Source organism: Pongo abelii, chromosome 11, assembly GCF_028885655.2.
Source record: "Pongo abelii isolate AG06213 chromosome 11, NHGRI_mPonAbe1-v2.0_pri, whole genome shotgun sequence".
NCBI lineage: Eukaryota > Metazoa > Chordata > Mammalia > Primates > Hominidae > Pongo > Pongo abelii.
This window is the reverse complement of record NC_071996.2, coordinates 108,440,768-108,454,114: the sequence shown is the minus strand read 5'-3', so window position 1 is coordinate 108,454,114 and position 13,347 is coordinate 108,440,768. Positions and strand designations below refer to the sequence as shown.

At 39.2% G+C, this 13,347-nt stretch overlaps 1 protein-coding gene across 11 annotated transcripts in view; it reads right to left on the bottom strand.

Annotated features, from left to right (window-relative positions):
• PARD3B (par-3 family cell polarity regulator beta) overlaps positions 1-13,347 on the bottom strand; it is a 1,076,689-nt gene that overhangs the window by 467,759 nt on the left and 595,583 nt on the right. For 9 of the 11 annotated variants that reach the window (XM_024243295.3, XM_024243296.3, XM_063712983.1 and 6 more), the window contains one exon: positions 4,477-4,662. The exons of the other annotated variants lie outside the window; for them this stretch is intronic. In XM_024243295.3, coding sequence (XP_024099063.2) covers positions 4,477-4,662 — 186 coding nt within the window. The remainder of the gene's footprint in view (positions 1-4,476; positions 4,663-13,347) is intronic. 11 annotated transcript variants of the gene reach the window in all.

Here is a 13,347-nt window from a genome sequence, read left to right as displayed (position 1 = left end):
TCTCTTTTAGTCTTAACAGCAGCATGAGGAACCAGGCACTGCTAATTTCACAAATGAGGAAACTGAGGCATGTCAAGGCTGAGCAGCTTACCTACATTCAGAGAGAGAGAGTAGGTAAGGCAGAATTCAAACTCAAAAAGTCTCCTTGCACGGTGTGAGATAATAATGAGGGTGGCAAGAGGTGCAAACGTGTATCCTTCCTCTATCATCACTTTACTGTTTTCATCACATTGTGGGATTTAATCCTAGAAGCCTATGAAGTAGGTATTATTTATTATCACCATTCTACCGGTGAGGAAATGGGAGACAGCTGGTCAAGACCCTTGCCTACATTTCCATACAGCTAGCAAGGACTGAACTGGACTTGAACACCGGCCATCTGGCTAACCAGTACAATATGCTCACCTCAACGTGAAGGGACTGAAGCATGATCTTCCTTCTTTTTCTGGAAACCTATAAGCTTCTCTAAGTATTCAAAAGGAAATATGCATTCTGGGCACCATGGTTTTCTTCAAGTGTATAAAATGTGATAAATGGCCTTTAATTTATACTACAGTCACTCTCAGGCTCCACTGAGCTTTCATTCTTGAAAGTACAACTGTATTATTTGCTGCCTTTATGTTTACTTGTTTTTAGTTTTGTTTTTCTGATTGTGTACTTTTAGGCTCAACTCTGTCAGTTTACAAATCCAGAGGAATCCAAATGCAGTAATAAAAAGTATGCAAAAAAGAATGTGAATCCTTTCAAAAAACCAGCTCCTGGATTCATTAATTTTTTGAAGGTTTTTTTTTGTCTCTATTTCCTTCAGTTCTGCTCTGATTTTAGTTATTTCTTGCCTTCTGCTAGCTTTCGAATGTGTTTGCTCTTGCTTTTCTAGTTATTTTAATTGTGATGTTAGGGTGTCAATTTTGGATCTTTCCTGCTTTCTCTTGTGGGCATTTAGTGCTATAAATTTCCCTCTACACACTGCTTTGAATGTGTCCCAGAGATTCTGGTACGTTGTGTCTTTGTTCTCGTTGGTTTCAAAGAACATCTTTATTTCTGCCTTCATTTCGTTATGTACCCAGCAGTCATTCAGGAGCAGGTTGTTCAGTTTCCATGTAGTTGAGTGGTTTTGAGTGAGTTTCTTAATCCTGAGTTCTAGTTTGATTGCACTGTGGTCTGAGAGACAGTTTGTTATAATTTCTGTCTTTTACATTTGCTGAGGAGAGCTTTACTTCCAACTATGTGGTCAATTTTGGAATAGGTGTGGTGTGGTGCTGAAAAAAATGTATATTCTGTTGATTTGGGGTGGAAAGGATCAACAAAATTGATAGACCTCTAGCAAGACTAACAAAGAAAAAAAGAGAGAAGAATCAAATAGATGCAATAAAAAATGATAAAGGGGATATCATCACCGATCCCACAGAAATACAAACTACCATCAGAGAATACTACAAACACTTCTATGCAAATAAACTAGAAAATCTAGAAGAAATGGATAAATTCCTCAACACATACACTCTCCCAAGACTAAACCAGGAAGAAGTGGAATCTCTGAATAGACCAATAACAGGAGCTGAAATTGTGGCAATAATCAATAGCTTACCAACCAAAAAGAGTCCAGGACCAGATGGATTCACAGCCGAATGCTACCAGAGGTACAAGGAGCAACTGGTACCATTCCTTCTGAAACTATTCCAATCAATAGAAAAAGAGGGAATCCTCCCTAACTCATTTTATGAGTCCAGCATCATCCTGATACCAAAGCCGGGCAGAGACACAACCAAAAAAAGAGAATTTTAGACCAATATCCTTGATGAACATTGATGCAAAAATCCTCAATAAAATACTGGCAAACCAAATCCAGCAGCACATCAAAAAGCTTATCCACCATGATCAAGTGGGCTTCATCCCTGGGATGCAAGGCTGGTTCAATATAAGCAAATCAATAAATGTAATCCAGCATATAAACAGAACCAAAGACAAAAACCACATGATTATCTCAATAGATGCAGAAAAGGCCTTTGACAAAATTCAACAACCCTTCATGCTAAAAACTCTCAATAAATTAGGTATTGATGGGACGTATCTCAAAATAATAAGAGCTATCTATGACAAACCCACAGCCAATATCATACCGAATGGGCAAAAACTGGAAGCATTCTCTTTGAAAACTGGCACAAGACAGGCATGCTCTCTCTCACCACTCCTATTCAACATAGTGTTGGAAGTTCTGGCCAGGGCAATTAGGCAGGAGAAGAAAATAAAGGGTATTCAATTAGGAAAAGAGGAAGTCAACTTGTCCCTGTTTGCAGATGACATGATTGTATATCTAGAAAACCCCATTGTCTCAGCCCAAAATCTCCTTAAGCTGATAAGCAGCTTCAGCAAAGTCTCAGGAGACAAAATCAATGTACAAAAATCACAAGCATTCTTATACACCAATAACAGGCAAACAGAGAGCCAAATCATGAGTGAACTCCCATTCACAACTGCTTCAAAGAGAATAAAATACTTAGGAATCCAACTTACAAGGGACGTGAAGGACCTCTTCAAGGAGAACTATAAACCACTGCTCAATGAAATAAAAGAGGATACAAACAAATGGAAGAACATTCCATGCTCATGGGTAGGAAGAATCAATATCATGAAAATGGCCATACTGCCAAAGGTAATTTATAGATTCAATGCCATCCCTATCAAGCTACCAATGACTTTCTTCACACAATTGTAAAAAACTACTTTAAAGTTCATATGGAACCAAAAAAGAGCCCGCATCGCCAAGTCAATCCTAAGCCAAAAGAACAAAGCTGGAGGCATCATGCTACCTGACTTCAAACTATACTACAAGGCTACAGTAACCAAAACAGCATGGTACTGGTACCAAAACAGAGATATAGATCAATGGAACAGAACAGAGCCCTCAGAAATAACGCCACATATCTACAACTATCTGATCTTTGACAAACCTGACAAAAACAAGAAATGGGGAAAGGATTCCCTATTTAATAAATGGTGCTGGGAAAACTGGCTAGCCATATTTAGAAAGCTGAAACTGGATCCCTTCCTTACACCTTATACAAAAATTAATTCAAGATGGATTAAAGACTTAAACGTTAGACCTAAAACCATAAAAACCCTAGAAGAAAACCTAGGCATTACCATTCAGGACATAGGTATGGGCAAGGACTTCATGTCTAAAACACCAAAAGCAATGGCAACAAAAGCCAAAATAGACAAATGGGATCTAATTAAACTCAAGAGCTTCTGCACAGCAAAAGAAACTACCATCAGAGTGAACAGGCAACCTACAAAATGGGAGAAAATTTCTGCAACCTACTCATCTGACAAAGGGCTAATATCCAGAATCTACAATGAACTCAAACAAATTGACAAGAAAAAAACAAACAACCCCATCAAAAAGTGGGCAAAGGATATGAACAGACACTTCTCAAAAGAAGACATTTATGCAGCCAACAGACACATGAAAAAATGCTCATCATCACTGGCCATCAGAGAAATGCAAATCAAAACCACAATGAGATACCATCTCACACCAGTTAGAATTGTGATCATTACGAAGTCAGGAAACAAGAGGTGCTGGAGAGGATGTGGAGAAATAGGAACACTTTTACACTGTTGGTGGGACTGTAAACTAGTTCAACCATTGTGGAAGTCAGTGTGGCGATTCCTCGGGGATCCAGAACTAGAAATACCATTTGACCCAGCCATCCCATTACTGGGTATATACCCAAAAGATTATACCCATGCTGCTATAAAGACACATGCACACGTATGTTTATTGCGGCACTATTCACAATAGCAAAGACCTGGAACCAACCCAAATATCCATCAATGATAGACTGGATTAAGAAAATGTGGCCTATATACACCATGGAATACTATGCAGCCATAAAAAATGATGAGTTCGTGTTCTTTGTAGGGACATGGATGAAATTGGAAATCATCATTCTCAGTAAACTATCGCAAGGACAAAAAACCAAACACCACATGTTCTCACTCACAGATGGGAATTGAACAATGAGAACACATGGACACAGGAAGGGGAACATCACACTCTGGGGACAGTTGTGGGGTGGGGGGAGGGGGGAGGGATAGCATTAGGAGATACACCTAATGCTAAATGGCGAGTTAATGGGTGCAGCACACCAGCATGGCACATGTATACATATGTAACTAACCTGCACATTGTGCACATGTACCCTAAAACTTAAAGTATTGAAAAAAAAAAAAAAAGAATGTGAATCATGTTGGGTTTTTAGAGGTGACTCTAAGAAGTAAAAATAACCAGTTAAGGTACAAAAACAGCAGCCAGTTATTCCCCAGATCTGTTCACACATACATTTTTTGTATCTGGTGGGAAAGCCTCAGTGGCCTCAAGTCTTCAGACACTTTCTCCATTCAGTCTCTAAGTACAACAGTCACATCTCCAAGTGCCTTCTCAAAGGATGTACAAATGTCATTCCTACCCACCTTAAAAGCAGCGCCTCCATGAATGATGGATTTGATAAAAATCCCCAAGTCTGTTCCAGTTTCTCTGGATTTGTTCCCTTTTAAGCTCACCCCGAGGCCAGCAGAACCTGAATCATTCAGGGGGATCTCAAAGGTGAGCTGCTCGCTTGTCTCCAGGGAGAGTGCACAGCAGTCAGGTTCTCCTTTCTGTTCAGGGAATACACATGAAAAGAGTGAAGAGAAGAAAGCAGATTAATATTTCACTCTCTCAGATGACCAGACACAGATGCAATCAGTAGGACAGGATGACTGGACCTCTAACAGCTGTAATCGGCTCCTGGCAGGCAAAGGCTGGGTTTCGCTCTCCACAAGGAGCCACGGTCACATCCATGGAGCAGGGGAAGAGGTTATGGGGAATAATATTTGGTAATGGTCAATAGAGAGGATCGTTTGGCAAGTCAGAGTGATGCAATCTGAAACACCTCGCAAGCCTTTGGAAATTTACTAAGATATTCTCCATAATAAAAAAGGCTGGACATCAGACTTAGGGTACTCTGGGTATCAGAAGAGATCTTAGAGATAATGGAGTCTTAACATCTTCACTTTACAGATGAAGAAACAGAGCTTAGTGTAGAAACGTCTTAAAATTTCAGGAAAATATTGGGCATATATAATTTAAAACATATCATTTACTATGGAAACAACTCTATTGGTAAAGTTTGTTAATAAGACACAGAGTAAAAATGAGATGTTATTTTAAAGTTAGAGAAAAATGATTTATAATGGATATCATCAAATGAGATTTCACTTTGTCAAAACTCATGCTTTCAGCCTGCATCTTCGGGTAGGATAACTCACTGCCATTAAACTTTTAAACCTAAACAAAAATGATTACGCACAACAAATATTCATGGCATATTTGACAAATGACACCTAGCCGCAAGCATACTGGTCTCAAAAAACACAGAGTATGGTGGCAAAAGGCGTATTTAGGGTTCCGGTCTCCAGAGAGAAGTATGTGGTTAATCATATTTTGTCCCTAGTGTTTTCAAATATACAGCAGTGGGAACAGACAAGTGCTGTCCACATGAGGATCTTTGTGGGTCTCCCTTCTGCATTCCTCTCAAGCTTGTAGAAGTGTGAAACTGCCACAGTGTTCAAATGAAAAATCTGACAATGAGATACCCCTGGAAATGATCAACTCATTCTAGGTCGGTAGTTCCTTCCTCTCTATAATTATATCTAGAGACTCTCATCTTAAGGTCACATTGAAGGGACTCTTATGTAAAATTACATATTTAAAAAATTACTATGAATGTCTGAATGTCAGTCACATATAACTATAAAATCAGAAGTAGCATAGAACCCATAATTAAAACAGCATTAAGAGGTCGGATCACAGCCAGATCCACTGACGTGGCATTTTCAACCCCTCCCCAAATAGAGAAAATCCACATCTAACTTTTAAAGAAATAGTTCTTTCATTTAATTTTCTTATAAGTGAAGTTGTCTGTGAAGATTTTGACAATATGTTGTTCAAAGAAATGAAACTTTATGGCTTAATAAATCTATTACAAGTTAGCTTTTTTAACTAACTCATTATATTATTACCTAAAAAATAAATCCCATTATTTGATTCAAACTAGCTGTCTTTTTTTCCATTGGAATGCCAGAGTTTAGTACTAAATGTAAACTATTAGCCTTCATCTTTGTCTTTCAAAATGCCCAATTTAGAATCCATAACATTTCACAACCATTTATGTTTCCAGGCCTCTCTGGGATTTGCTTAACTTCAGTCTAATAAAGTTCCACTGAATTAAAGTGCAAATTAAAGAAAAACCATCCTACTGTAAGTTTGTGAACACCATTCCAAGATAAAAACCAGAAAGGTTCTCTGGCTTTTGTGTATCAGAGACAAAGAGACAAGAACTAATTTTGCTTTAGTAATACCTTCAGAGAACTTCATTTTATGATTAAATCATTCCTCCTTTGGCAATTATATTTAATTCTTGGTAAGACTGACAACCACTGTTCGCACTAACACCTATCATTTATTATTTAAGTGGTAGAAGCAAAATAGAAATCAGGTCACATTATCGTTATCTTTTCTCTTGAAAATTTTTTTTAAGTCTCTGACATCTGAGATTCAAAAATACAACAGAAACAATACACTAGAGGCTAACAATGATTGACTACTTCATTTCTGAGTACTTTACACATATTAATACACTTATGCTTCACAACAAACCTGTGAGGTTTATTCTCATGTCCATTTCACAGATGAAGAGACTGAGGTGCACAGCAAATAAACACCATGCTTACAGTCCAGAAAACTTGGAATGTGGAAGCTTTGTGGGGCTCAAGCACAGTGTGGTTCCTGTGTCAGACTCTCTCTTTTTTTTTTTATCTTTTCCTCTAGTGAATACTTCGAGTGGTCTGCTACATTTTCATGTTTGACATTCAATATCCATTTTCAACAAAAGTATACCATTTTAAGGTGACACATTTTCTATAGATAAACTATGATGTGGAAAGTGTTTTATTATTTTTTCTTTATAAATGTATATTTTAATTGACAAATCAAAATTTTTTTTATTTTTATTTTTTTTAAAGTTTACTCTGTGGTTTATTCTAAACAAATTCAATTTAGCATCCAGGTATTACTGCTCCACCGGCCAACTGAAGTACTTATTTTTAAAAGTACTTATTTTTAAACACTTAAATCCATTTTGGTTTATTATGTCAATGTATATTTTGAAGCATGCACAGCTCTGCGAAAGCCTGTTGACATTTCTTAAAGGAGTCTGGGAAAGGACTCAGCTACAGAGGTGCGGCCCCTATTTGCAGAGAGCATGGATCTACACTGCAGACAGCTCATGGCATAGTCTGAAACTGTCCCTCCTAAAAGGGGCTGAATTCAGGCCCCAGTGGGGTAAATGTGTCAACCAACCAATAAGTTGTTTTTCAGTTAGTACAAACAAAATTCAAGAACTAGCATCTGTGTGGGTAAGTGAGCTCACATTCTGAAATAAGAATAACTTAAATTTGTTTTTTTGAAATGAAATTTATTATTATTATACTTTAAGTTCTAGGGTACATGTGCACAATGTGCAGGTTTGTTACATATGTATACATGTGCCATGCTGGTGTGCTGCACCCATTAACTCATCATTTACATTAGGTATTTCTCCTAATGCTATCCCTCCCCCAGAACCCCACCCCACAACAGGCCCTGGTGTGTGAAGTTCCCCATCCTGTGTCCAAGTGTTTTTGTTGTTCAATTCCCACCTTTGAGTGAGAACATGCGGTGTTTGGTTTTCTGTCCGTGCAATAGTTTGCGCAGAATGATGGTTTCCAGCTTCATCCATGTTCCTACAAAGGACATGAACTCATCCTTTTTTATGGCTGCATAGTATTCCATGGTGTATATGTGCCACATTTTCTTAATCCAGTCTATCATTGATGGACATTTGGGTTGGTTCCAAGCCTTTGCTATTGTGCATAGTGCCGCAATAAACATATGTGTGCATGTGTCTTTATAGCAGCATGATTTATAATCCTTTGGGTATATACCCAGTAATAGGATTGCTGGGTCAAAAGGTATTTCTAGTTCTAGATCCTTGAGGAATCGTCACACTGTCTTCCACAATCGTTGAACTAGTTTACAGTCCCATCAACAGTGTAAAAGTGTCCTTATTTCTCCACATCCTCTCCAGCACCTGTTGTTTCCTGACTTTGTAATGATCACAATTCTAACTGGTGTGAGATGGTATCTCATTGTGGTTTTGATTTGCATTTCTCTGATGGCCAGTGATGATAAGCATTTTTTCATGTGTCTGTTGGCTGCATAAATGTCTTCTTTTGAGAAGTATCTGTTCATATCCTTTGCCCACTTTTTGATGGGGTTGTTTGATTTTTTCTTGTAAATTAGTTTAAGTTCTTTGTAGATTCTGGATATTAGCCCTTTGTCAGATAGGTAGATTGCAAAAATTTTCTCCTAGAGTGAACAGGTTGCCTGTTCACTCTGACGGTAGTTTCTTTTGCTGTGCAGAAGCTTTCTGGTTTAATTAGATCCCATTTGTCTATTTTGGCTTTTGTTGCCATTGCTTTTGGTGTTTTAGACATGAAGTCCTTGCCCATGCCTCTGTCCTGAATGGTATTGCCTAGGTTTTCTTCTAGGGTTTTTATGGTTTTAGGTCTAACATTTAAGTCTTTAATCCATCATGAATTAATTTTTGAATAAAGTATAAGGAAGGGATCCAGTTTCAGCTTTCTACATATGGCTAGCCAGTTTTCCCAGCACCATTTATTAAACACGGAATCCTTTCCCCATTTCTTGTTTTTGTCAGGTTTGTCAAAGATCAGATGGTTATAGATGTGTGGTATTATTTCTGAGGACTCTGTTCTGCTTCATTGATCTATATCTCTGTTTTGGTACCAGTACCACACTGTTTTGGTTACTGTAGCCTTGTAGTAAAGTTTGAAGTCAGGTAGCATGATGCCTCGAGGTTTGTTCTTTTTGCTTAGGATTGTCTTGGCAATGTGGGCTCTTTTTTGGTTCCATATAAACTTTAAAGTAGTTTTTTCCAACTCTGTGAAGAAAGTCATTGGTAACTTGATAGGGATGGCATTGAATGTATAAACTACCTTGGGCAGTATGGCCATTTTCATGATATTGATTCTTCCTACCCATGAGCATGGAATGTTCTTCCATTTTGTTCCAAGATGGCCGCATAGGAACAGCTCCAGTCTACAGCTCCCAGTGTCAGCGACACGGAAGACAGGTGATTTCTGCATTTCCAACTGAGGTAGGAAGAGAGCAGTGGTTCTCCTAGCAAAGAGTTTGAGATCTGAGAACAGACAGACTGCCTCCACAAGTGGGTCCCTGACCCCCAAGTAGCCTAACTGGGAGACACCTCCCAGTAGGGGCCGACTGACACCTCATAAAACCGGGTGCCTCTCTGAGATGAAGCTTCCAGAGGAAGGATCAGGCAGCAACATTTGCTCTTCTACAATATTTGCTGTTCTGCAGCCTCCGCTGGTGATACCCAGGCAAACAGGGTCTGGAGTGGACCTCCAGCAAACTCTAACAGACCTGCAGCTGAGGGTCCTGAGTGTTACAAGGAAAAATAACAAACAGAAAGGAATAGAAGCAACATCAACAAAAAGGACATCCACACCAAAACCCCATCTGTAGGTCACCATCATCGAAGACCAAAGGTAGATAAAACCACAAAGATGGGGAGAAACCAGAGCAGAAAAGCTGAAAATTCTAAAAACCAGAGCACCTCTTCTCCTCTAAAGGATCGCAGCTCCTCACCAGCAACGGAACAAAGCTGGACAGAGAATGACTTTGACAAGTTGACAGAAGTAGGCTTCAGAAGATTGGTAATAACAAACTTCCCTGAGCTAAAAGAGGATGTTCGAACCCATTTCAAGGAAGCTAAAAACCCTGAAAAAAGATTAGACCATTGGCTAACTAGAATAGTGTAGAGAAGACCTTAAATGCCCTGATGGAGCTGAAAACCATGGCACGAGAACTACGTGACACATGTACAAGCTTCAGTAGCCGATTCGATCAAGTGGAAGAAAGGGTATCAGTGATTGAAGATCAAATAAATGAAGTGAGAAGTTTAGAGAAAAAAGAGTAAAAAGAAATGAACAAAGCCTCCAAGAAATATGGGACTATGTGAAAAGACCAAATCTACATTTGATTGGTGTATCTGAAAGTGACGGGGAGAATGGAACCAAGTTGGAAAACACTCTTCAGGATGTTATCCAGGAGAACTTCCCCAACCTAGCAAGGCAGGCCAACATTCAAATTCAGGAAATACAGAGAACACCACAAAGATACTCCTCAAGAAGAGCAACTCTAAGACACATCACTGTCAGATTCACCAAGGTTGAAATGAAGCAAAAAATGTTAAGGGCAGCCAGAGAGAAAGGTCGGGTTACCCACAAAGGGAAGCTCATCAGACTAACAGCTGATCTCTTGGCAGAAACTGTACAGGCCAGAAGAGAGTGGGGGCCAATAATCAACATTCTTAAAAGAATTTTCAACCCAGAATTTCATATCCAGCCAAACTAAGCTTCATAAGTGAAGGAGAAATAAAATCCTTTACAGACAAGCAAATGCTAAGAGATTTTGTCACTACCAGGCCTGCCATACAAGAGCTCCTGAAGGAAGCACTAAACATGGAAAAGAACAACCAGTACCAGCCACTGCAAAAACATGCCAAATTGTAAAGACCATCGAGGCTAGGAAGAAACTGCGTCAACTAATGGGCAAAATATCCAGCTAACATCATAATGACAGGATCAAATTCACACATAACAATATTAACTTTAAATGTAAATGGGCTAAATGCCCCAATTAAAAAACAGACTGGCAAATTGGATAAAGAGTCAAGACCCATCAGGAGACTCATCTCATATGCAGAAACACACATAGGCTCAAAATAATGGGATGGAGGAAGATCTACCAAGCAAATGGAAAACAAACAAACAAAAAAGCAGGGGTTGCAATCCTAGTCTCTGATAAAACAGAGTTTAAACCAACAAAGCTCAAAAGAGACAAAGAAGGCCATTACATAATGGTAAAGGGATCAATTCCACAAGAAGAGGTAACTATCCTAAATATATATGCACCCAATACAGGAGCACCCAGATTCATCAAGCAAGTCCTTAGAGCCCTACAAAGAAACTTAGACCCCCACACAGTAATAATGGGAGACCTTAACACCCCACTGTCAACACTAGACAGATCAATGAGACAGGAAGTTATCAAGGATATCCAGGACTTGAACTCAGCTCTGCACCAAACGGACCTAATAGACATCTATAGAACTCTCCACCTCAAATCAACAGAATATACATTCTTCTCAGCACCACATTACACTTATTCCAAAATTGACCACATAGTTGGAAGTAAAGCACTCCTCGGCAAATGTAAAAGAACAGAAATCATGACAAAACAAAATTATATATATTTATGGAGTACAGCATGGTGTTTTAAACTATGTATACATTGTGGAATAGCTAAATTGAGCTAATTAACATATACATTACCTTATATTCTTACGAATTTGTGTGTGTGTGTTGAGAACACTTAAATTCTACTCTCCTAGAGATTTTTAAGTATAAACTACAATGTTATTAACTATAGTCACTATGTAGTAGGATACACCTCTTGAACTTATTCCTCCTAACTGACATTGTGTCTTTTGACCATTTCCCCACTGTCCTCCTCCTCTGTGCCTGTAACCACCACTCTACTCTGTGAGTTCAACTGTCAGACTCTTCACTGCTATACTATACTGCATCCTTGTGTCTCAACTTTTGTCCATTCCATGATTTAACCTACCCTCAAGAATTTCCAGGACAGATTTCTACAATGACAGTAAGACACTATGCCATTTACATTCTCCACCCAAGTACAGTTATGTTTTATATCTTTCTTATGCTGTATCAGGCTTAAGCCATAATTAGTGCCCTCTAATAATAGCAAACTTCCCAAATGGTAAAGGAAGCCATTACAGTAGTTAACACAGCCATTTCCTCTGTTAGAAATAAATGTCCCTTTATCTAACATTAAAAAAATCAATATGCTGAATGCCTCCCTCTAAGAATCCTGGTTCAACCAGTAACTCTCAAAATTAAACTCAAATCTTGCCAGACAGCATTTTGTAGCAAAATGGAAATGGGTATAAAGTACTACCAAGTGCCCTAAATGCCAGACCTTAGTGATATGATGAACCCCCAAGCAGTGGCACATCTAGACCTTGGATTCTCCTGGTTTCCATCTTTCAGGCAACAGCTCTTTCCACTCACAGATATCAAGCACATGTGCACACACAAACACACACACACAAAGCCTGGCTGGTGTAGTAAAGGGAATCTTGTGAATTTCATTTAGTTTTAAATCTTTTCATTACTTGTTATTCTTTGCCACTAGAGACTCTGTCCTTGAGATTCCCAGAACCAGGCCCAGAATGGACGCTCTAATGCCTCCCCTGCATAGGTGTAGGCCTAATGCCCAGCACCTGCCCTGGGGCTGGTCATACCGAACCTTCAACTTAGGCTTTTTCAACCTTGGCACAACTGATATTTGAAGCCTGATAATTTTTTGTTGTGGGTGTCTGTCCAATGCAGTGCCTGATATTTGACCAAGTCCTTGGCTACTACCCACCAGATGTTAGCAGTACCCCTTTCCCCAAGCTGTGACAATTAAAATGCTTTCAGACATTGCCAAATGTTACCTGGGGTCAAAATCACCTCCAGTTAAGAACTACTGCCCTGAATCAACAATTGGCAAATGCAGTCAAATTCAAAGCAACCAGGGCCCAGAAGGTGTTTTAGCAACAGGCTGCATTGCTGCCTGTTCATATGTTTCCAAGTCCCACGAAGGGGTGGCAGTTTTTACTGAGAGGGATGCCAGATGTCTCTGAGTGGAGAAAACAGGAGATACTTCAGCACAATCAAGATGAAAAAGTGTTAGATCCACAGGTTCATGACTGAACACTTAGTTGGTCAGAATGAACTACTGGAGAATCTTGTAATTATTATATTTCTAGTTACATGGCAGCTAATTTTCCAGAGGAAGTATGATCTCTGTGGGATGAACAGCGGAGGATGGGTGGTAGAAAACAAACTTATTGGTACATATATACAATGTTTCCTTTTACTTATATAGGAATCCAGGATGGGGCAAGGCACAGTGGCTCATGCCTGTAATCCCAGGACTTTCAGAAGCCAAGGTGGGGAGATGACTTGAGGTCAGGAGTTTGAGACCAGCCTGGCCAACATGGGCTTAAGAATCGGAAAGAGGAAACTGAAGAGTCTACCTGGTCAGGCCTTGCTAGACATACTAACCATTTTTTAGAAAACAAATAT